The sequence below is a fragment of the Dunckerocampus dactyliophorus genome, chromosome 1 (genome assembly GCF_027744805.1).
Source record: "Dunckerocampus dactyliophorus isolate RoL2022-P2 chromosome 1, RoL_Ddac_1.1, whole genome shotgun sequence".
NCBI classification, from domain to species: Eukaryota; Metazoa; Chordata; class Actinopteri; order Syngnathiformes; family Syngnathidae; genus Dunckerocampus; species Dunckerocampus dactyliophorus.
Window position 1 is genome coordinate 41731450 of NC_072819.1, and position 26492 is coordinate 41757941.

Genomic DNA, 26492 nt, shown 5'->3' on the forward strand with positions numbered 1-26492 from the left:
TTGTCCTGGTACTCCGGTTTCCAAAAACATGCATGTTAGGTTGAGTGTGAGTGTGAATGGTGCACCCCGCCTCTCGCCTGAAGTCAGCTGGGACAAGCTCCAGCATACCCCCGCGACCCTAATGAGGATAAGCCGCATAGAAAAAGAACGGATGAACAGTAAAATGATGCTTTTCAGACCACTACATTTCAATGTCATGTCTGGCTCATTTTCTAGAGCTGTGGTGATGTGAAAGTAAAGTCGTAAGCTCACAGGTGAACATCAGGGTGGCAATCTCTGGCCTATCTCCCCTACAAACGCACACACGCCCGCGCGCGCGCACACATAACCAACCTCACGACCACAACAAGCCAGTGTCTGACTGCGGAGCACGTCCATAGCAGAAGAGGCGGGAGGTGGAGATGCTCGCATGGAAAGAGACTCGCATTGGATCGCATGCGTGGAGCCACGCTCCAACTCTTCTTAAATGAGCTGAATTGTCCAAAAGGATTTCCTTCTTCTTTGTGTCTCCTCTTGCTGGCGTGCACCCCTCATGCGCGCTTCACTTGACTTATACCAGCAAATTTGCAGGCTGATGAAACACAAAGTCAAGCCTTGTTTTCTCCGTTTCCTTTAACGTTTTCCTTTAGCTATTTAACGTCGTGCTGCGTTCATGGACCGACATCGTTCACGGACCTTGACATCGTTCACGGACCTTGACGTCTTGTATAGTTAAATGTAAAAGCGTTTTTGGACTTTTTCTTTACAAGAGTTCTACTGTTTTTCCACCAGTGAGCGTGAGGGATGGCGAGTCGATTCTTCGGGTGTTTTTCTGTGTGTCTGCACCTGAGCAGGTGGACAGTTGACGCCACAGGTGAATGAATGAATGATATAACGAACCAGTGGATTGTAACGCTGCTCTCTGACTCTGACAACTAACACAAACACAGCGTCGTGGGGATGGATCTGAAGGTGGAAAGGGAAGAAATGAACACAGATCAACCACCACCCATTGAAGTTTTCGCGCACAGGTCAACTCTGCACGGCATCGCGCACATTTTCACCTACGAGCGCTTCTGCTTCAGGCGCTTCCTGTGGCTCGTCTTCTTCTTCGCCTCTCTGGCCGTGTTGCTGTACGTGTGCGTGGACAGGATCCATTTCTACCTGGAGTACCCGCACGTCACCAAACTGGATGAGGTCACGACCCCGATCATGACGTTCCCCGCGGTTACTTTCTGTAACCTGAACGCATTCCGGTTCAGTCGAGTGACACGCAACGACTTGTATCATGCAGGGGAGCTGCTGGCGCTACTCAACCACAGGTGCCGCTCTGTTTGCAGTGTGTATACATGTATGTACAGTCATGGGAAAAAATATTAGACCACCATTGTTTCTTCAGTTTATTGACCCATTTTAATGCCTGGTTCGACATTTGTTTGAACAAATATAATGATAATAACAAATATAGCTCGTAAGAGTTTCATAAGAGCTGATATCTAGCAACTTCCATGGTCTTCTTGATAATAACCAAAATCACTTAAGTTCTTACATAAATAGCTACAGCATTGTACTGCCAAAAAATGTAACTCTTATGAGTTATTTTTGTTGTCTTTCTTATATTTATCCAAGCAGACCTTTACTTGTAGCAGGCATTAAAATGAACCAGAAGCTGAACAAACAAGGGTGGTCTAATAATTTTTTCCATGACTGTATCAAGACTGCATGGCCATGCTTGCAGCCTGCTTCTTCATCCTGCTGTACGTCTAAATCACTTGCATTATCATCGACAACAAACCTTATTTAATCATTGCCAAAAGCTGCTACGATGAATCAAGTACTATTTGTATGACATTGGTTTGGTTTGGTTTAGTTTATTTGAACATGAAGGTTACAATGGAATACATCTCATGAATCATTCTTTCACAGTTCCACATGTCCAAAAGGAGTAGGAAGAAGCAAAGCTTAATTGATCATACAAGATACTCAAGAAGCACAGTGGATGAATGCACTGTGTCCTTTTTTAAAATGTTTTTTGTACTAATTTGATAAGGAATATATAGAGACAATGCATTGTAACCTATTTCCAATACAGGTCATGAAACTGTGCTGCACAAATCTGGCATAGTAGCGCAAAGTACGACAAGTGCTAACTAAATAAACAGAGGTCTCAACCATATTTTGTGGCCCCTTACTTGACAGTAAAGTTTAGTGTAAGTGCGGCCACACACCCTGAGGAGATGGTCAGAGGCACTTTAGCTTGCTAAAATAAAGCAGCTCTTTAATTGGGTAAGCAATAGCTAGCACTGAACTCGCAGTCGAAGTCGTCACATAGTGAAAGAAACAAAGGGCTCACTGGACAGAAGAACACTGACCACAATCACAATGCAAATTTAAAAAATGACTGCACATGTAAGAGGTAGTGCCTATGTCACAAACGATCATACAGGCTCCTACGGCCAGCCTCCGTGCAAAAAAACGCAAGAAAGAAACAGAGGGAACACGTGTGATGTACTGATTTTCGAGCCGTAGACTGGCTGCAGACCAGCCGCAGAGGTTCTTTGTCATGTCAAACAAACTCTACTCTATGTTTTTTTCAGGTTGCAAGACAAACTCACACACTTTGTACGTCTTTATGCGTTGTCTTTACGGCCAACCTGTGTTTTTTGTACATTTTGCCGGTGTCAGGTTTGGGAAAACTGTCCATTTTTTCATACGTCGCTGTTTACAAAACAATTGCCGCAAAGAATGCTGGGAAGCCAGAAGCACTTCCAGTGACGGGAGTAATGCCGGCTCCCAGCATGCATTGCGGTACCTAAGTAGTTGCTCTAAGTACATGTTTACAGTTAACGTAGTTTATTGTCCTCCACTAGTAGGAGCAGCTGCCCTGTGTATGCGCTATCTACCTGTTTTGTATGAAGTTGCTGTGTTAAAGAGAAAACAATGTTGTACATATATAGGCCGCACTTGTCTATAAGCCACAGGTGTCCACATTGTAACATAGCATATTTACACAGAAATGCACACTATAAACCTTGCAATCCTACCTACACTCTGTGTTCCCAGCTTCTCGTTAGCTCCGATGTTCAACAGCTGCCACGGTCCAAGCAGTCCAAGTAGAAGCTGTAGTAATTCTACACTCGATCAAACTTAAGATTTCTCAGATCCAAACACAATCGCTGCATAAGACTTCAAAACCTGATATTAGCATCCACTTCACTATTCCAGTTCACTCTTTCAAGCTCCTTCAAGAACTGCGTCATTGTTTAAGCCACGGGGTTCCAAGCGTGTGAAAAAAGTAAAGGAATTCCTGGTATTGTGTTAATTCTTTGGTCACACCGTGAATCATAACTGTTATGTTGAGTAAGGACCTCCTGCCATTTCTAGTACATTGATGAGCTTTTTACGAGTTTCATTTTGGCTCCAAATTGCACAGATAAAGACAAACCAGACCATCAAACCAGAGACCATCTCTCGTGTGACTAAAAAGTGCCACAATATTATACTTTTTAACTTTGTTTTCCTTTTTTTTTATCACTTATGCCCCATCATAGCTGGGGCTCATGACAGCTTCTGGTCGTGTTTGCTGACAAGTTAGTCACAGTACTTGATGCGGCCCAGCCCTCCCAACCCCTACCGCCATTGGCCCCCAGTAAAGTTGAGTTTGAGTTTTCTCCCAATCACAAATTTATATTAATAAAACTGAAAAAATTAGTTGAGACCCGACCGCATTAAGTGAATTTCCTCAAAGTAGGATATCTTCTTTATAATTGGAATATTTTCATAGTTATAGCATAGAAAACCCTTTTATGATCTTCTAAATATGTTTTTTTTTAACATTATTAGAGGCATCTAGACATGAAATAACACCCATATAGTCACCTTTACATTCATATTACCCAATATAGTAGATATAATCAGAGACAATAAAACATTTAAGACAGTTTAACTTGTAGGGAAGTGACAGGAAGTGCCGTGTGGGTCTCAGAGTTGATTTTGACCTTGTGGCGTAACCCGTGTTATTATTATGATTATTATGATGTTATTATTATTGTGCCTGTTGTGAGATAATTTAAACCTGGAATAAAAGCTGGTTGTTCAAGTGCGGTGCTTCGGTGGTGGTTTCACCGAACAATTACGGACACCTAGTGACCACTGCAGAATACTACAGGGTCAGGCAAAATGATCTGACACATTTGCAGGTTAAATAAAAGGCAAATAAAGCAAAGAAACAAGAAAGTGTTTTTATTTTCGAAAAGTACATATAATGCCATTCTGTTTCATTATGTTTTAAAAATTAAATCAGTCAAATGGGATCCATTATTGTCCAGTAGCTGTGAAGTTGGTAGCCCATAACAAGATGGTGTTGCCAGCTGGTACGGGATCATGTCTACCAAGATTGAAGTGCAAACGGAATGCTCGTTGTGTTGCAGTTACAGATTCGTTTGTTTTGATAAACGTTTCCACAATGAAGGCACGATGCTCACCAGTCCAATTCATGGCAGCAACTGATAAAGAAACGAAAAACAATGGCATTATAAAGAAACAAAGCAAAACGGCATTATATGAAAAAAAATGGCATTATATGTACTTTTCGAAAATAAAAACACTTTTTTGTTTCTTTACTTTATTTGCCTTTTATTTATCCTACAAATGTGTCAGATCATTTTGCCTGACCGTGTACATTCACAAGTTGGTAGTCTGAATGTCATATACTTTATTTGGATTTTAATTATTTTCGCAATTTTTATGCTTGAAAATGATTAATTTGTGCAAAAAATACGTACAATTTGTACATCTAATAGGCCATAGTCAACCACAAAACAGTGATCATTTATGAATTAATTCATGTTTGGATATAAGAGTGAAGAGACATACTGTATATACAGTCGTCCCTCGCTACATGGTATAGCATTATGATACATTTTATAAAGCTTGTCATTTTTAGGGGTATACAATTGTACCTAAAGGTTTAAAGCTATTGCAAGCTGCCAACTCCAGTCCCATAGTTGGTATGTTAACTGTCACTGGTGGACAATGTTCAAGAATGCTATTAGTTTCTCTGTAGCTTGGCTAGTTGATTCAACTGTTGTCATCTGCACCGAGGGCGCAAAGAGGGATCTTTAGATTTAGCATTGGCTATGTAAAGAAGTTGCTTCCCTCTCTCATCTGTCTGCACCGCCTATTGTTTTCTGCGTCCTGATTGGCTGTAGACCATTGTCAGTCAATTTCCCTTGTGCCATCCTGCCATGTCTCCTCTGTCATCGCTAGCTTGCTTGCGAGCTCGTAAATGAATCTTTGGTTCGTCTGCAGCAATATGTTTTAACAAGGATACAAAAACACTACAGTACTGTACATCGGAACAGCGCCAGGACAAAAGGCACGGTCACATTAGTGAAATATGCGTGAGTGACTTAATCATTTCTTGTGTTGATCATTAAAATTCAAACAAAGGTTTGAACTTTTTTGAGAGTGTTTGATCAAGAGAGAAATGTGAGAAAAATGTTATTGCCTGTCTGAGAAAAGTGTACAGTATATAGTGTATGGTGAGGGGTTTTACAGCGTTAAAAAATATATAATAATTGTAAAAAAAAATGAAGTTGGCTACTTCGCGGGTTTCACTTATTTTGGGAACCTATCCCCAGAGATAAACGGGCGAACACTGTACTTGTAATATCCCACGTTTTAAGATTTTGTTCAGGAGTGTGTGAGCCAGCCCTGTGACTCACAGGTGTTCTGTCCAGAGTCCCTCACCTTAAGTCAGCTGGGACTCCAGCATCCTTGTAGCCTTGAACACTCAGGTGCAGTGTTGGGAGTAACAGTGTTAAAAATAACGGCAGTTTAAACGCCGTTACCGACTGTGAACTGCACTGATATAGATTGGCTGTTATCGGACCAAATTCTACGACCCGTTGTATATGCGTTTATGGGCATGGTTAAAAAATACTGTGAGAACTGAGTTGGTTGTTTACAGACTAAAAACATCAACTGCCACCGGTGTGTACCACAGTTTATGTGAAGGTTAAAGAAATGAAGAAGAGACGTAGCTTGGAGCTTGGAGATGATGTCAGCCTCTGATGAGCTGTCATTGCAGAGTTGCCATCAGCATTCAGCGCCTCTGGTGGCTTCACTAAGTGGCTTCATAGCCAATCTCTATCACCAATCTTTGAAGATCTGAATGCATCTTGTCATCATCCCACATTGCCCTGAAAGAAAAACAATGTTTTGTCAAAGTTAAAAAGTAAGGCAAATGTTCTGAATTCCCTATATACTGTACATTCAATTAACTACTCCTGTCTGGAACGGGATTAATGCTCAATACCCTGCCTCTGTTTGCAAGGTAGTGAGGCGTCTAGCTGTTGCACCCTGGGCAAAAATGAAAACGCTTTTGGCATTAAATTCCATTTAAGAATGTTCTCAGCTCGCTTCCATGGTTTGGAATCACTGACATGAGAAATATCTCTTGTCATGATATTTAAAATGCACACGTGTCGGCCTCTGCACTGCTCATGGGATTTTATCTCGGAGGTGCCTTTTAGGTGGCTTTGTCCTCCACATCACCAGCGGGGAGCTAATGGCTTTCACTGAAAATGTAGGACTGATTTGTTGTTTCGATCTCGGCTCCACATCATACATTGTTAGCTCGAGTTTTTATGTCATACATTCAAATTCACGGGGTACACCTGTATATTGCACAGAAGATCGACCATCGCAAACTGCCAGCATTTATATGAGATGTTTGTGAAATAGAGTAGATCCCTGCTATTTGTCTCTCTTCAATTGCCATTAGAGATGTGCAGGTCATGAATGAGTCATTCAAAATGTGCGAGTTTTTTACTGATCAAGACTCACGGGTACTCGTCTTCGTTAACTTGTTCATTTACTCGCCCCTGCTACCGCGAGCTATATTAAGAAAGGAAACCAGGTAACATGTCATTAATTGCGCAACTGTTACTCTAACTCATTTATAAAGCTTGCGTATGGACAAAAGAGAGCCGAAAAGTTGCGCACGCTATTTTCCACGCAAAGTATGCAATCTCTAAAAACACAACCTGATGTGAGAATGTGTGCCAAAGTACGCAGGGCTGATTATTATTATTTTTTGTTGGATTTCAAGTACATTTTATGGTTTTAATTCAAGTGGTTAAAGCTACATCAAGGCGTCAATCTTTCACAGTCACAACAAACGTAGACACACGACAACAACAGCACCACGACTGTCAGTGTCAGTCGCGGAGAGTGGAGTAGTTCTGGAAATGAAGCAGAGCGTGACGCTACAGTATTTATCACAAAGATGTGAGTATCAAAGCCGTAAACTATATTTAAATGCTGCTTATGTTCTTATCAATTACAGTAAAAGTGTTGAGACGATCCACTTTTAAGGTATTAATAATCCCCCAGGAGGATTTTAAGCATTTTATCTAGCTCAGGAAATGAGTGAATTTTCTCACCTTCACACTTGGTAGTAGATAATAAATATTAACATTTAAAACCGTTTTTTGGGGGGTATATAAACATAATAATAAATAAATGTTATCCAATGTTTATCCATCATTGCGTTAACAACACGCCATTATTGAATTAAAAGCATCTGTGGAAAGCGTTGCTATTTTACATGACACCGCGACAGATATAATTTTTCAATCAAATCCACTGTATCATCAACACCTTTACGCACGAGTGTAGTATGCGGACTAAAAGATGCATGAAAAACGCAACGCAGCGCTTGAATATTTCATCATCGGAGTATTTTTGCCCGTACGCACATTTTGGGTTTCTGGCGTACAGAGAAGTCAAAGAGAGTCAGAATTCCACGCACGTCTTTTTATAAATGGTCCTCGCCTCAAGTCAATTCTCCTTTCCTCTTCCTGCCCGAGCTGCATCACAGGTGCTCAACGAAGACTCCAGTTTCACTGACTGGCAGGTGCTCGCCGAGCTTCTGAAGCCTGGCTCCCGATAGATAGACGTGTGTCACGAACAAACCATTAAACAATAAACGACTGCATGAGCTTGTTTTCCTGAATGCCAATTTGTAAACAGGCTTTATTTTGAAGAGGAGTTAGTTATTTGCACTTACTTTTTAGAAAGGGTTATTTTGCTAAATATTTTGTATGTACTGTGATTAATTTCTTACAATGTTGCAGTGTTGTTTTGGCTATTTCCATTAAAGGAAAGGATGCAATGGCCACTTTGATATTTTGTAAATCAGCACATGTAGATATGCTAACTTATATGCATTTCAAGAAAAAAAACACATCTCAGCTTTGTGATGTAGATGAAAAAACGTTTAATTAGTATAAACTTTGGTCTTTGCACTTTTTTCACATTTTTGCTGTTTTTTTTAAACGTTCTAAATATTTCAACATTCTTCTTAAATAATCTTTGTAAAAATTTTCTTGACGTAATATCCATCCATCGTCTATACCGCTTATCCTCACAAGGGTCACGGGGGTATGCTGGAGCCTATCCCAGCTGACTGCGGGCGAGAGGCGGGATACACCCTGGACTGGTCGCCAGCCAATCGCAGGGCACATATAGACAAACAATCATTCACACTCACATTCATACCTATGGACAATTTAGAGTCGCCAATTAACCTAACACTCCAGCATACCCGCGACCCTGGTGAGGATAAGTGGCATAGAAGATGGATGGATGGATGGATGGATGGAATTAACCTAACATGCATGTTTTTTGGAAAGTGGGAGGAAACCGGAGTACCCCGAGAAAACCCACCCCAGAACATGCAAACTCCACACAGAGAGGCCCTCTGAGATCTCCTGATTGCGTGGCCAACATGCTAACCACTAGGCCACCGCGCGGCTCTTCTCGTAATATTATGACTTTATTCCCATAATATTATAACTTTTTCCCCACCCTAATTTTCCAAAAATTACAACTTTATTTTGTTTTGTTTGTTTCACCTAATATTATGACTTAAAAAACCAACATGTTTTCTTTAATATTTCAACATTATGAGAGTAAAATGATATTATTTTTCTCATAAAATTGTGACTTTTTTTCTTATTACAGTACAACTTTGTTCTCTTCATATTTTCACTTTATTCTGGTAAAATAACTGTGGGTTTTTTTTCCATTGCCGAAATTTTTTTCCCAAATATTTCAACTTTTGTCTTGTAAATGTTCTTCTCGTAATATTCTGACTTTATTTCCATAATTTTATAGCTTTTTCGCCAGTCTAATTTTACAAAAATTACAACTTAATTTTTTTTGTGTTTCTCATAATATTATCCATCCATCTATTTTCTATGCCACTTGTCCTCACGAGGGTCGCGGGGGTATGCTGGAGCCTATCCCAGCTGACTTTGGGCGAGAGGCCGGGTGCACCCTGGATTGGACGCCAGCGCATTGTTTCTCATAATATTACAACTTTTAAAAAATAATATCATTTTTCCTTAACATTTAAACTTTATGCTACTAAGATTACATTGTTTTTCCTCATAATATTAGATCATTCTCATACAATTGCGACTCTTTGTGGCTCTTGTTAGATTACAAACGTTTTTCTCTTAATGTTTTTACTTTTTTTTCCCCACTGTGGCTTAGTGGTTAGCATATTGGCCACACAGTAAGTAAATCGGGAAGATTTGGGTTCGATTCTCCCTTGGGCATTTCTGTGTGGAGTTTGCATGTTCTCCCCGTGCTTGTGTGGGTTTTCTCCGGGTAGTCTGGTTTCCTCCCACATTCCAAAAACATGCATGTTAGGTTAATTGGAGACTCTAAATTGTCCGTAGGTATGAATGTGAGTGTGAATGGTTGTTTGTCTATATGTGCCCTGTGACTGGCTGGCGACCAGTCCAGGTGTACCCCCCCCCTGCCGCCCAAAGTCAGCTGGGATAGGCTCCAGCATACCCCCGCGACCCAAAGCGGCACAGAAAATGGATGGACGGCTGTTTTTACTTTATTCTTGTAAAATGACAGCTGATTTTTTCATTTTTGCTAATGTTGGGTTTTTTTTTGCTTTCTTGTTAAATTGTATTTTTATGTGCCATGGGCCAATAAAAAAACAGATGCTGGCCGCAAATGGCTCCTGGGCCTCACTTTGTACACCCCTGGTATCATTTTAGTATAAAGCTTGTAGGGGGGTGGAACTTGTGGCACATGCTGTCATTGACGTCACGTTGTCACCGGTACATGTATCATGTACTATTATGCTGTCCATTTTTAACTTTATTATTGCATATTTATTTATTTCATAATTACAGAATTAGCGTGAATGAGATGTGTTTTGTTAAAAAAAAAAAAAAACATTTGACCAATTTGCTGAATCGCAAATTTGTGGGAATCCACTGTACCTTTTAGTTTTTTGAGAGAAGGAAAAAAAAATCAGAGCAATCTTCTCTTGTGTGAGTTCATTAAAATGGTGACATTTTTAATAATAGCACGCAGCGAGGAGCTGCGGCTTGTGCATTCACAGCTATTCAGCTTCCCTTTGAATTTTCTTAGCTCCATTTGATGAAAGGAGACTTCCCGGAGCTACCCACAATGCTGAGGGAGATACTGGCCTTTTAACATAGACGAATGGCGTCTGGTGACCTGTACAAGACATTTAACTGAATGCCTAAGCCCTGAATCAATACTGCGATTTGATGTGTGAGTTATTGCGACTGGCTATAGAATGCAAGGGGAAAGTGGTTTTAATACGCCCTTATATGGAAAAAAAGTTCTACATCTAATATGGCATTATCACAACATAGATGACACAGCATAAATCAGTGGTCCCCAACCTTTTGTGACCCACGGGCCGGCTTTTGTTCCCACAAATGTCCCGCGGACCGGGGGTGGGAGTTGTGGGGGTTTGTGGTTGGGGTTCGTTCATGGGATTATATTCAATATATCTCTGGAGTTTTTCCAGAGAGATGATTACATCGCTGTTTGAAGTGTGTGGTAAAAGGCAGTGTGCTAGCATGAATTAACTTGAGACATTGAGACAAATTAGCACTCAGTAAGTCATCAAACTTACCTTTATGCATTCCCCCATAGTATCAGCATTTGAGACCAAATATGAGGTGAAAGAAAAATGCTAAAAATACAGAAGTAGTCCATCTGTGCGGCGAGATAAAGTTAGCACACGCACGATGGACATGCGTCAAGTGAGGCGGATGTAACAGAGAGAATCCGGCCACTTTTCAAAATAAAACATCATGGAAATTATTTTTTCTTTCTGTGCGGCCTGGTATCAAATGACCCACGGCCCGGTACCGGGCCGCGGCCCGGGGGTTGGGGATCACTGGCATAAATCCTTGTACAGTACAGTGTTGAATGCATCATAGTAGCTGTTAGATGTTCTACATCGTGAATGATTCCATCTGTCATTTGTGTTGAGTACCGATACATTTTATCATTTAAAATACTTACATACTGAAGAGAGACAAGGAGGGTTCTGGAACTGAATGTGATAATTACAACAGTCACTTTTATTGCAAATGTTGAGCCAAAATCAGAGGAGAATGTCAACGTCAAGCTAGCAGGAGGGTTTGGACCAGAGAGGGGAGTGAGCCCTGTGCTAAAAACAGACATTTACAGTACAGTATATGGGCGTATCAATTACACATGGTTTTTGCCATTCGCTGAACGCCCTGGAACGTCATCCCTGTGAAAAGCGGGGCTCTACTGTACTCCTAAAATTATATATTTTCACAAGGAAAATAGTCTAGTGACAGTCACTGGCATGGCAACCTACTTCAGTGGTCAGGACCAGCCAGGACACCTCTTATGTTGTATGTTAATTTGACTGTGTTTGTTACAACACACAGGTTTTGTGTTTAGCGTGTGCTATCATTAGAATAACTCCTGATCACGTCTTTGCCACTTTACTTCAGCCTGACATTAATTAAATTGGATATTCAACACACATTTCACACTTCTAAGGCAATCATTAATGAATGAAAAACTAATATACATATAAACACGTGTGTGTTAAAGTGTCTTTCTATATGACACAAAGTAATTAGCTAAATTAAGCGAATCCAGTTAGCTTCCATTCACGCTCCATAAGAGGAGTTTTTCCTTCTTACGCAGTGTGTTCACGGTGTTTCGGTGTTTGTGTGACAGTGTTTGTGTTTTTGATGACATTCCGCCACAATTGAGCGGTCCGCCGGGGAAATACTTCCCCTCACAAACGGTCCTTCTCGTCCCGATGACGCATGCACATGTCAATATATCGAAGCCGGCAAATTTATCGAGTTTGTTATGCCCATTTGTACTGAAATAAATGAGTTACCGCTGTTATTTTTGACAGCCCTAATAATTACAACCTATATTTGACAACTGTAGGCCAGAATTGTGAGAAAGCTTTTCTCTTCCTGGAGGGAATGGCTGTAGCAATGAATAACCAACTGGTGTTATGACTCCATACTGCTACTTCATCTGAACTGAACTATTTTCTGACTTCTGAGCACAGAAGACGCCAGCAAAGGACATTTCATATTTCCATCTGTAAATGACTGTCTATTTTGCTGCCAGGCGGTGATAATGAAATGATCGTCGTTTGTGCAGGTATGAGATCCGAGACTTGCATCTTGTGGAAGAGAGTGTTCTGGAAATCTTGAAGGTAAAAGCTGACTTCCACAACTTCAAGCCGCGACCTTTCAACATGTTGGAATTCTACGACCGCACCGGCCATGATATCAACGACATGCTGCTCTCTTGCTACTTCCACGGCACTGAGTGCAGAGCTGAGGACTTCAAAGTGGTACGTCGGCTAAACACATTACGGTGACCTTTTCTGTTGTTGCCATAGTAATACAAGAACAGTCTATTTGTAACAAATACAAATAAAACAATAAATAAAACAATGATTTGATTTACATATCCAAATGACAGTAAATTTATTTCCATACCTTTAAAAAAAGTACATTTAAGTAAAAGCTTATTAATAATTACCATTAAACCCGAAAGGTTTACGGCTGTCCCTTGACATTGTTACATATCACATACTCTATTATTCTATTTTAATATCTTCAACCATACAAATTTGAGTTTACGACCTCTAATAATCCCTGCAATAAAAGCTTTCGATCCAGTTTGGTTCAAGTCCCAATAACACTAGATGATGTGCATTTACAGTATATAATTTGGGGGTTTTGAAAGTTAGGATATGATGTTCCACATGACATATGTTGATGTTTGCAATTATTAGATTTGGTGACATCTCCAAATAATGAATTTGCATTGCTGTGGTTACAACTTGTTGTTGTCCTTGTGAGCCTTCTCGATGAAATATTGTTTTTGCTGCATAGTTGAGTCCCAATGGCGCTAAGCAAATATTTACATCTGCTGTACCGTTTTCCTCCTCTTTAGATTGCCTTTTGTGCTTAGTGTTGGAGTTCTGTATAAGTAAGCAGTTGCAGAGAGTAGATAAATACATTGTACACCTGACTGGAGTGAGAATCGCCTGCTAAAAATTGAAACTGCAGGATTAAATGACAATAATATGTACCATAAAAACCCTGCTGTTGCTGTTGTTCCACCCATCAGTTAGTCACTGGTAACAAAGAGTAGATCACCCCACACAAGCCTTGTGTAATGCCAACGTGGGCATCTGTATTAGTGTGAGATCTACTTGTATGAAGTGTGTGCTCACTGGCTCTCATTTGAAGCTTGAGAGATTTATTTTAGAGGCATTAGGGCATGTAGTAGTAGTAGTAGTAATAATACTTCATACTGTATTTCACACATCAGTGAGTTGGCACACAAGAAGCGTTCCTTTTGGGAAAAAAAACTGAGGCACAGTAGTTGATGTAAACAATAGTTTTGATGATTCATTTGATCCATTGCACTGCAAATCCAGTGAATGGAGACTATGTACGCATGCATGTACGTAGATAATTAGAAAATGCAAGCTAGCAAGGCAAGTTTATTTCGAGAGCACAATTCATACACAAGGTCATTCAAAGTGCTTTTCATAAAATCATTCCATAAAAACATCAAATCAATCTAATATCATTACAGAAGATTCCATAAAGCATTCCATGAAACAAAAAAAAATCAAAAATGAAGAGTGCAGATGAAATACTTTCAGTTGTCACATGCACAGTTGAATAGGAGTGGAGGATTGTCGCACATCTTCTTGAAGACTTTCCAGACTTTGGCAGCATAACATTGAAACGCAGCCTCACCGGGTGTTTTATGGGTTTCTATGCTATGATTTGAAATACACCACTTTTTCAAATGTACCCGACACGTTAGGTGTATTTGCACGAAGTATGCGTGTCGTATCAGTATCGCTGATACCGGCCTTAATTCTACTCAGTATCGAATCGGAAAAGAAATCAGTGGTATCGCCCATCACTAACAATGACAGCGCGCACGCAAAGCACGAAATGACTGCTCCGAAGCACATGAGATGTTGCGAGACCAGAACACAACTGCTTATACACGGTATAAGCCGCCAGGTTCACAGCGTGAGAAAAAGTAGCGGCTTATACACCGGAAATTATGGTAATTAAGGTGTTTACATCCGTGTTTAAAAGCTAGTTTTACGCCAATTCATGCAATAATTCAGCTTTTTTTTTTTTTTTTGCTCATGTAAACGTAGAGTTACAAACACTTGAATTCATTAAATAACGCGAAGGTGGTGTCTGTGGGAATCTATGCTCGTTCCTTGCAGCTGCCTCATAGCTGTCTTTGCCAACAGTCAAGTCCTCAATCACAGTAAAAGTAACATTAAATGTCCCTTTATCCCTTTTATTCATCATTTATATGCATTTGTAATTGTTTTCCGCATGTAAAAAAAATGTACCACATGTTACCAATTGTTCCTAAATCCTCGTGTTTCCTCCGCCAAGCACATCGCAACGCGCGAGCGCAGCACGGAGGTAATGTTTTTTCCGTCGTTTATCTGTTTGTTTTCTGAACGGATTTGGATGAAATTTTCAGGAATTGTCGAAAATGGGATATGGAAGAACTGATTACATTTTGGGGGTGATCCGGATCACTGTCTGGATCCAGGAATTTTTGTAATGATTCTTTAACATTGCGAGATAGGACCATTTTTGTCATTTGGGCATATGACGCCACGAAAAATGGTCAGAACAAGTTTCCAACAGATTCTACAAAATATCAAAGATGATCCAAAATTGGGATTATTATTTTGTTGTGAATGCTTCTCTAGTGTTTGATATGTGGTTGTTCGGTCAGCAGTCTTAAAAATTCAAGCCCTGTCATTAACCTTTTCTTCTCATTTGCGAGGAATGGATAATTGATGTGCTTAAAGATGCAGGCACGCATACTGGCAGCCTGTCTACTGTGATAGAGCCATTTCTCTCCTCTTTGAAGAGCACTACTCTGCAGGAAATTACATCTGTCCAGAACACAGAGGCAAAGGAGGTGCTTCCCCTGGAGCGGTTTAGAGCCTTTATTTCCCTCTTCTGAACTTCCCTTTGTTGTCTAAATCTGTGCAGAGTTCTAGAAAAGTGGAACATGCACATCCTTTGATCCGACACATTGGTAATCTAGTCACTTGTTTCATTCCGCAGTGCTTGATGAATGATGAAAGACGTATACACCGATTGACACGTCTTTGTGCAGAGATCAAAAGGGGGAAAAGAGGCTGATTGGATATTTTGACACATTTGCGTCAAGAACACAGATCAAAATCAGCTGTTTGGGCTTGACACCAACACTGGGTGTTAATGGGTTAAGTCTAAGTTAGCTCTTCCACCTTGAAGCCAGCGTCAAAGTCAAACAGGGGGTCACTGAAGTTGAGTCCAAGTCAAATTTCCAAGTTTTGTTGAGTAAGACTTCTTTAGTCCGAAGTCAGACTGGAGTTAACATGGCTTTGTCCATACTGCTATGTTCATAGTAAATTGATAATGTACCCATGCTCTACGTCTATGTTACCTGACAAACATCAGCTAAAGCCATCAGCAAAACCCATTTTAGAAAAACAGAAGACAATTGAAACCCCAAGCACTTAAAGGGACTGTTTGCAAATAAACAGCGGCTGCCTAACTTTGGACCGTGCAAGAAGCATTACACCCACGGTGAAATAATGTCAGCATAACCCCAAGCAATGGACTAACATGATACCCAAATCGTCATTCATATGAAACAAAAATATGAACAGAAAACAGCAAAGGTAAAACAAGATTCGTAATCATCGCTTTGTATGATGTTCATTTTTGCACTGCTTTGGCTTCTTGTCGAGTGAGTTTTAGTAGGAGAAAAATATAGTTTCACCATTTGGAGCAGCTAACTGTTAGCTTTCAGGCTATGCAAAGTTTGACATATGACATTTGCCCACTGTTTGCAACACGCTCCAATTTTTTTTTAAACCAACAATATAACATCACCAGCTAGAATATGTCACCATTAATGTTTTAAAAGAACAGATTGAACAAAACATGTCTACATTTTTCACAATTACTGTACAAATGAATGATAGCTAAACAGTGTTAGCTAACATTAGTAGCTATCCATCCATTTTCTATACTACTTCTCACTAGGGTCGCGGGGGCATGCTGGAGCCTATGCCAGCTGACTTCGGGCGACAGGAAGGATACACCCCGGATTGGTCACCAGCCAATCGCAGGGCACATATAGACAAACAACCATTCACAATCACATTTATACCTATGGACAATTTAGAGTCGCCAGTTAACCTAACATGCATGTTTTTGGAATGTGGGAAGAAACCGGAGTACCCGGAGAAAACCCACGCACACACGGGGAGAACATGCAAACTCCACACAGAAATGCCCGAGGGAGAATCGAACCCACGTCTTTCCGATCTCCTGACTGTTACTGTGTTGGCCAAAATGGTAACCACTAGATTAATTGATTAATAAATGATTGCTGTTTCGTGGTAGACCATGGTCCATTAGTAGTCACAAACAAAAGGTGATGCATAAGGATGCTATTTCATTGACTGCAGGTGCTCTAATAAAGTTAAAAACCGAATTTAGAAACTCATAAACAAGTTTTCGATGCTCTAACTAAGAAAATATTCAATTTATTAACATTGAATGCTATGTTGCGTAAATTCATTTCATTTAACGCGGTCGGGTCTGGAGCCACTTAACTGCTATAAACGAGGGACAACTGTAATGAAAAATACATTCTTGAGGGATCAAAAAACGTGGGAGTTCCATTTCAGTACTGTGATGTTTCGTCTCACAAGTTTCCAGTTTGAGTGCTCTAAAGCTCAAAGTGTTTGGCCCCAATCGGATTTGTCTTAAAACAACCCTGAGGCTACCCTCACCTCCCCCTGACATCACTGCCATTGCTTGGAGGTGGAAATGAAGTCTATTCCTTAGAGAGCTAGGGGGCCTTCCATAATACCCATGCCTGAATTTCCTTGAGATTTGGTGGTTTAAAGTGACAGACTTGAAGCGGCCCACCACCCACACTGCCCAGGGGCATGTTGGTCAGCGCAGCTGTGCTCCGTTTCCCGGCTCCTGAACATGGTGCCACGCTGAGCTTGCAAAGTTATGTCACCTCTCAGTCAGGGTGCTTATCCTCATTCTGTCCCCTCACGCCCTCCAATCTTCAACTGCATTCTTAGTTCATCTAAAGCCTCATGTGGTGAATCCCTCACGTCAGCCCCCTTGGGCATGACAATCCTCATTATGTTTTCGTGTCATGCTCTTTCCTCCCTCGCCTTCCTCTCTCACTCCGATGCCCTTCCCTTTGTTCTACTTGCTCTCGTCACGTCCCCTTTCAATTAGGAGTGAAGGGCTTTGTGCACTAAAAAATAACACTTAATGAAAACTAATTTAAGATATTAGGCAGGAAATCACTCAAACAGCCTGCTGAATGTATTTTCATTTCCCAGCACACACTGTGGTGATAGAAAAAAAAAATGCATGCATGTAGTGGATTAAAGTCATATTTGCCAACATGCTGAACGTAGACTATTTAGTGCTGACCGCCAGCACATCACGGTCATTGTAGGCCGGAGTAACCACAGTGCCTAAATCAGCAGGTGAATACTCAGAGCTCATAAAGGAGACTAATCTTCTACACAAAAGGCATCTGTCGCCAGTGGGACTATCAAATGCAACGGGAATTAAATTTGACTTTACCAAGCGTCTTTTAAAATGTGTCCTCACGCTCAAACTCAAGTCTGACGTCACTTTTTTTAAACTTCTTGGGTTTAACCTTTGCACTTATTGACTTAAATACCACAGCAAAGGGTATTTTAGGGGCTAATTAGTAAGGGATGTAGAGAAAAACATTTTTGGTGGAAGTTAAATGTTGCCTGAAATACCTGGAGGATGTCAGGGGGAGTAAAATGTAAGCGTTTGTCTCTGTGAGGTGACGAGAAGACTAAGGCTGGTCAAATGATTAAACATTTTAATCAGATTAATTGCAGGGCCCCGTGTTGATTAATTTATATTAATCAGGATTAATCCCCATTTATTTGTTGTGTTTTCATTGTTGTTATTCTTGTGCTTCTGCAGGACACCTTGTACAGTGCATCATATGTCCTCAAGATATCAATCAGTCCGCAGTTTTTTTACAATCCACGTGTCAATTATGTTTGACAGAGGTAGGCCGAGCCTGACGTTCCACAAGCTTGTGTTGGCGCCACCTGCGCGCCACGGTTGCTGAAGTACTTTCAGAGGAATCCCAGAATACTACAGTATGCTGTATGCTTTATGTGGATTTGGTACTTGAGGTGAGGACAAGCGGCATAGAAAATGGATGAGTGCTTAAATTGGTTTGGTAAAAAGACAACTCCTTCCTACAGAGTGTGCAAACTACAGTATATTGGTTGATTGTTTTCTTCTTATAACTGTATAACTGTGCTAAAATCTGCATTACTGTAATTTTGATAGCCCGGCATGAAGCAACAATTTTCAAGACCATTTGGCTTTAACTGTCCAAGTTAGCTGAGATCAAAGTTTGACGAGGTTCATATTAGGGGTGTCCCGATCCACATTTTTTGGCTTCCGATCCACTACCGATCCTTTTTTTTTAAATAAGCTTTTGTTACAAACATGAATTTGTGGAATTGAATATGGTTCTGAAAATACTGTAGCTCTTCAAAGCATTAAAAATAATGCAGCCAAAGTATTGTATCCAATAGCCAATAAAAGTCCATCCAATAAAAGATAAAATTGGAAAATATCGGCGTGCAAAATATTTTTAGGGTAGGAGTAATTATTTCATATGGTTATAGAATATATGTTTTGTTTTTTTTTTTACAAACTCTCTTTACCGCAATAGTAATTTATTGACGGTCCCTAGTATAAACAACCAGCGGTTAGACCAGCACTTCCCATGCAAGCAGTGGCGGAGCCAGAAATTTTTCATTAGGGTGGCCAAGGTGAGACCATTACTCACATAGGGCTGGCAATAAGTTAATACCTGAAATGTCGTAGCCGGAGATTGACCAATGGTCAAACGGCGCTCTTATTTTGAAAGCCGGAAGTGTGTTCTTGTGTTCCGTGTGTGTTGAGAAAGTCTGTTTCCGGCAAAAATAAACATGCTTCTCATCTTTTTTCACTCAGAACCTGCACGTCATCATCGGGCATTGTAAAACACTCCTTACGTAAAACGTTAAAACACAAAACACGGTGAAAATATAGTCACACACACACACACCTGCACTAGCATGCTAAACTAAGCTATCCCCGTTAGCTTCCACTCACGCTCCGTAAGACGAGGTTCCGCCAGCTTTTACCGGTGTTTATTTATGTTTAGGTCGGGAGGGGGCAGTTCAGTGTTTCTAATGACATTCTGCCACGATTGAGCCATCCGCCGGGGAAATACTCCCCCCCACACGAACGTTCCTTCTCCTCATGATGACAACATTCATTCACATTATGTCAATTTCCGTGAGATTCCGCGTTATTATCGGCCGTTTTTATTGGCCAATTCCGTTAACTTGGAAATCGTAGGGCCCTGGTAAAATGAAGGCTTGCTACTGCTCATCTTTGAAGTGATCATCAAATGTGTTATGTGTTTCTCTTTGTCACTGCAAGAAGTGCCCTGATGCTTGAAGTAGTTGGGATCAAAGGCCATATCGAGACATGTTTTTTTTTTAGTTTATCAGCACTGTACTGGGTCGTTAGTTTCAAATGACGCCCCTCACTCATGTGTTATCACTTCAAAGCTTAATACGGTTTCAATTGGATATGCTTTATTATTCCCGATCAGTCAGAAAGATTGCTAGAAGTTGTGTATTTGAATAGTTTAATCGAAGTATTATATAACCCAGTCATAAGGCGATGAAGTTTGGGTAACCGTTAGTAGACATAAAAAGGTACCAGATTTTATTGTAACAACCACGCTTATGAGCTCTATGAAATATGCTCGCGAATGCCTCAGAGATCATCCCATGTTGTTTAAGGGCGGACAGCCACACAGCATCTCCATGACTCCAGCTGGTTTCTAGACAGATCAGTAATGCTGCTCAAACACGCTCTATTTGCCCAGGTCTATGAGGGGAGGGCTTGCTTTTTATAAAGGCCTTTTGGATGGAGTGGGACTGAAAATAGCTCAAGTGGTCTGCATCGCTCTGCCCATGGTTTATTTATCCTGAGGTTTAGTGCAGGTGACTCTGCAGGCCCAGGCTCTGCACAGGCCGGCAGAAGGCTTCAATGACACGCTGACTATTGGAAAGTGGAGTGAAACAGAGCTCCCGGCGAGTTACCTCAACCCAAAATCAACTCCATCTATTGAATAAGCAGCAGGATGCTGCACAATCTGAACCTCCTTGATGAGCAGAATGAGCTTTTCCTGTTTATACCCTCTGAGTGTTCCCAAGGTCACCATGTCAGTCTGAATCGCAATCATGACAGACTGCGTTTCAATATTTCACTCAGTGTGAATTTGAGATCACTTTAATGACATGCAGTAACAAGCCGCTCTCTAACAGAGTGGAAGGAATGAAGCTTTGTAACAGGACTTTAAGAGAGAGAGTAAGAACATCGGTGTGGTTAAAATGGGTTATCCAGTTAGCTGCACAGGCACGCATGCTGTTTTACTTATGTTTGGACTTAGGGGAAGGGCAGATGTGAGGGAATTACAACTGCTGTGTGTTGACTCCAAACAAACCTGGCTATGAGCAAAACCTCCCTGTGTGGCAAGTTGGCACAGACAAACGCAAGGCGGAGTTCAGTGAGAACAGACAGTTGCAGTGACAGGTGTGCACTGTGCAGGAGTTAATTTGGTCCGAGCAGGCTAAAGACCAAATGTATGAAAGGAAAGGAAGAGGGGAAATTAGCTGTAGGCGCGTTATCTAGAGCGAAAATTAGAGTTATAATGAGGATTTGAATGGGAGGAGAAAGCAGCAGGAGATTTTGACAAGGAAGGTTCTGCATGTGCAACTGACACAAGTATAACAAGTCATTTATTTTATTATGCAGGATACTGCGGCCCAAAACTTTAGCTTACATGGTTTGATAAATGTCAGGGGAAAGCTATGGTCACAGTAGGTGATGTTAATATCTTGCCAAGAGCAGACACAGCTAGCGCGCACACATGGAATAAAACCCACACAGATAGAGCGCTGCAGGACGCGGTGGCGTTCGCAACAACAAGCGCAAGAGCAAGAGAGCTATTGACACACTGATAAGTATTTTCTGAATGTGCCGTCGCACTTTTTATTGGACTCAAACTGGCATTTCCCCTGCAATTACTGAGCTAATTGGTTAGCCACTGTTAGTCTGGTTTGGCCTGCAGCCTTTATTTGACCCACTGTTGTTTTTAATCTCCTATGTGTCTGCAGGAAATAAACACTTGTCCATAAAATAAGTGTCAGGAGCTACAGTTCACTGGCGTAGATATGTGTGCATGCTTCTGTGTGTGGGGGGTGAGGTGTGCTGATGGGTTGTTGCACACCAAAGATTATCATTGTGACATTTTATATTTACTGCACAGAATGTCAGTGCAAGCCCAGAGAGTTTGCATTGACATGCTATTAAAATGGAGGAATGGGATACAGAATGCGCTGGATAGTAAAGATAAACAAAAACCACAGTTTGTTTTCTATACAGCTTATGTTGTCCAGGGTCACAGGTGAGCTACAGTGTATTCGGGCAAAAGGCAGACACATATGAAGACAGATGGCTATTCACACTCACATACAATGAGTGAGAACTGAACCCACGCTGCCTGCACAAAGTCATTCGAGTGAACCACTACACCAGCAGCGACTCAACAAAAACCATTTGTTCAATGTAAAATGTATCTCTTTCCTACATTTCGCTTGTCCTCATTAGGATCACGGGTAAGCTGTAGCCTATCCAAGCTGACTTCAGATGATTGGTGGGTACACCCTGGTCGCCAATCTAAAATATATACTAGGGATGCTTCGATCGATCGGCCACCGATCAGTATCGGCCAATTTCCGTAAAAAATCGTTGCCTCCAAGTACCAGTGATCACCAGCTTCGTTTCATACCACACCTCATACATAGAAGAGATTGGTGTTGACAATTTAGTGACATGGTTGATATATTTAGCGAGTAAGAGTGTGCATATAAGTGTTTTTTGTGTCATGCATTTATTCGGGAATTAAATAGTGGTGAAGAAAGGTGAAGAATCCGCCGAGCAGGACTGAGCTCCATCTTCGTAACGTGCAATGCATGTCTGAAAGCTGTAAAAAAAAAAAAAAACTCCACAATGCAACCCAGCTCATTGCAGAAATAAAATAAACGTGGAAAAATAGAGCAAAAAAGCATAATGTAAGTAGAAAAAGCTTTATTAGTTATATTATAAGTATCAACATTTTAGCTTTAAATGTACATTTGTCTTTAAATATACATGTATGTATAATGTATGTATATGCAGATATTGTTTTTTATTATGAATAGTTTTTTTTATTATAAACATAAATAGACAAAGACAAGTATACAAGAGAAAAACAGTGAGCTGCATTATTATTATTATTATTATTATTATACTGTAGATTATCATAACCATGGTTTATTTGGTGTGAAAAAATGTTGACAATAACATATTTGAGCCTCAATTTGTTGGACAATAAACATTTCAAAACAGACCTGAATTATTTTGTGACTCGGTTGAACAAACAAGTCTGTTTGCCCAGTCATATTTTTTCATTGTACGTTTCCTAAAATTAATGTTAAAATCTCGTATTGTCTCGTTCTCGTGAGTCGGGTGTCTCGTGACACCCTTGGTAATGACACAAAACACTGATGAGACATGATGTGACATTACATTACCTTAACACTGCATGGAGTCAGCCACGGCATGTCCAACATGATAGAGCGAAAAAGTTCGGCTCCCATTCCGTGTGGAAATGGTGCGTTTTTGGCTTTGTGCTTTGCTCTTGTTCCCCACTCCATTTGAAACCCTTTTAGAATTTTAGAAAGTTTAGAATAAATAAATTGGAGGCTAACTAGTTAGTTCACTAGTATGCAATGCTTAAAGCCGTGGCCGTCTCTTTTGTCCCTGCAGCAATCCCATAGCCTGCGCATTAGCAATGGAGGGTAAACAAAGAATGACAGGAGTGTAAAGGTGACTATAGGGGTGTTATTTCTTGTCTACAGGGCTCTATAATGGTAAAAAAAAAAACGTATTTAGAAAGTCCTAAACAAGTTTTCTATGCTGGAATTTTCCATTTATTAATGTTGAATCCTACTTCGTGGAAATTCACTTATCACGGTCGGGTCTGGAACCAGTTAACTGGGACGACTGTACAGTACTTGCATATCGGTAGTGTTCATAAGAAGGGGGGGGTGCTCTACATACTGTACAGATTTCTTGAGATTCATGAATTAAACCAAAAAGGTCATAGTGACATCAAGTCAAGTGGAGCTGAAGTCATTTCCCAACTGCATGAACTGAAATGTAAGCCCGTCCAAGACTGTCAAACTTGTCACTTAAAAGTATAAAACAGATGTGAGACTCTCTTGCGCACAGGAAACAGCCTAATTAGAAGGGGTCCACACCATCCTTCACACATTCCTTTTTATCAGTGGATCAGATTGTTTAGATCTTCTTTTACCAAGGTTTGAATGATGAATAGTCTTCTCTGCTCTCCGCCCACATACTCACAGCAGACACGATGCAACTATTTTTTCTGTTGGTAATGAAGGGAAACGAAAGCCATCATTCATCCCCTATGCAGCCACATAAGTCGAAATAGGCATTCCCACTTAATGAGTGATGTTCTGACAGCCACCCAGAGTAGAGGACATCAGTCACTGCAGCTTGCGGCCATGCTTAGCAACAACAGGTCTAATTGGCTTTGCCTTCCCCGCTTCCTCACTGCTGGTCATCGCTTCTCAGCAGCTCTGATATGTGGAGCGGAGCTGAAGTTGGAAGTGAGCCCACGTTGTGTTTTCTTGTCCACCTCTCTGCGTGTCCTTCAGGTGACAGGAGCGCACCTGTTTAAGGTAGCAGAAACTTGATTGTTATGCACCTCAAGTCTTCAGTCTGTGCCACCTCGCCACCTCAATTACACCCTTGTGACTGAGTAAAGGAGAGGCATTAGGCTCCAGAAAAACCAAAATCAAGGTTGCAGGAACTGTTCCCCACACTCCTTCGACACACTCACATTGTGGTTTTGACTCAAACCTCTCTGACGGCTCGCCACTTCTACTTTTTTATGTTGCAAGAATCTTTATGCTTCCAAGGCGATGCAGGAATGATGGCCTGCTATTCAGCTGTGACCAATCTCTTCCCCACTCTGGGCCACAAAATATGATCACAGTCCTGACATATTTCAGTCTATAAAGTTTATGAGGCGAATTCACTCGCAAACAGACACATCAAGCATATGGTGCAGATGCAAAGTCGGTGTGTCAGAACGGCAACCCTTACGCTGGAATTTCAACTTGAAAAAGAGGAAGAGGTCGCACAGAGTCCATAGGGTGGGAGCGGTGGGATGACAAAGTTGCTGCAGCTGAAGATTATTGAGCATCGGATGCACTAAGACATCCAGATGTCACTGTGACACAATTCCGGTTGATTGGTGCTCCATCGGGCGCATCAAAATGTTGCGCTAGAACACAACGTCTACAGTTTGACCCCGAGGAATGAATTCATGGTGCATTTTATAGCCTTGTTCTCACTAAGGGTCACCTTGAACCTTCACTTTTAGTAGTTCAACTTTTTGTTGTTTCAGATCCATGGTTGAATCAAATTCATTTGATCATCAGGAGTTAAGAACAACTATGCTGAGCCATATAAACCTGACATTACACAGTGTTACCTACTTGTGTTACGGTGTGCAGCTTTCATCATTAATCCAATGAAAACCAAAACGTTCCCATAAGAAATAATGTAAATCCAATTAATTTGTTCCAGACACCCAAAAATATGAACAAAAAACACATTTTATAGAGAATATTTATAGTTTTACATGCAGAAAAAAAAGAAAATTAAACATAAATGACATTAAATTAAAAATAGGCACAGATTCATCTAACACTAAACATCTAACACGAAATATGCTGTGCTCTTGAACGCCTCATCAGCACAGGATGCAGTGCTTGAAAGTAGGAAGGAAGGAGACAGACACAAAGTTCTTCATCGTTCTGTGTGCATTCTATGAACAAGTAAACCAGACACACACGTGATAAAGATGATTAAAGGATTTCCAGGCCGGAATCTGTCTATAGTGTCCCAACTTTAAAAGAACCATTATCCGTTCTTCACAGAGACTGAGTCACCAATGCGTGGATGCTTTGTTTGGGCACTTGACTACCTTTTTAGGCTTTTTAGGTTTAGCCATACCATAACCGAGACAGTGTGCGAAAACCGAAACATATTTGTAGCAATTTTTGTTAAAAACCGTGGCATGCGAAAACAAAGGTTCCACTGTATAAACTATGCTCAAGAGAAATTATGTGTGGTGCTGAAAGGTTAATTGAAATATGAACAACTTAAGACAATAACCTCCTTATGGAAGGCCGCTGAGTAATCACAGTGTTAGTCCTTATACTTAGAAATTACTTTGGGGTTGATGGTCTCCCTCATTATAACGCCATTGTTGCTTGGCAGCGAGGGAGTGATTGGATTCATGCATGTGAGTCAATTAAAAAGTTATCAGCATCCTGCGTCATCACCTCTGGCACCTAATTAATGCCAGTGTTGTTTTAATCACACAGTGATAGCAGTGGGAGGAGACAGCTTTGAGTGACATTCATTGTGCTCCATTAGCATTAGAGGGCAAAAGAATTAGCACCACTCATGCAAATGTCCATTAAGGAGGGACGTTAATCCAATCACTAGCACAAGATACATTAGTTTTAAAACATGGAAGTTCCTAAATGAGACACTTGAGCCTCATTTGTAGGTCATTTTCTTATAACCTGGAAGTCTACCTGGAAGTAGACAATGTGTTATTACACAAGCTATTAGCTTAGCAAGTTTGAAAACTGTTTTTCTTTATTTTTCTCAAGCTGCTCCACCCTCCTGTAGTCATCTCACCTTGTGAAAGCCCTTAAAATAGTCCATATGTGGACCAACAAGGAAAGCTCTCATGCGTGCATGCGTGTTTTGCTTCATTGGGCTTCATTAACCGAGTCGGAATCTTTGTCTTGTTTTCACTCATGTTGGAAAACAATTTGAAGC

The 26492-nt window shown here is 40.8% G+C and overlaps 1 protein-coding gene across 2 annotated transcripts in view; it reads left to right on the forward strand.

The window, feature by feature from the left end:
• The first annotated feature begins 343 nt into the window (after positions 1–343).
• LOC129184325 (acid-sensing ion channel 1-like) overlaps positions 344–26492 on the forward strand; it is a 53197-nt gene continuing 27048 nt past the window's right edge. For both annotated transcript variants that reach the window (XM_054780620.1, XM_054780629.1), the window contains exons 1-2: positions 344–1301; positions 12496–12691. In XM_054780620.1, the coding sequence (XP_054636595.1) occupies positions 940–1301; positions 12496–12691 (558 nt within the window). In that variant the 5' untranslated portion in view covers positions 344–939. The remainder of the gene's footprint in view (positions 1302–12495; positions 12692–26492) is intronic.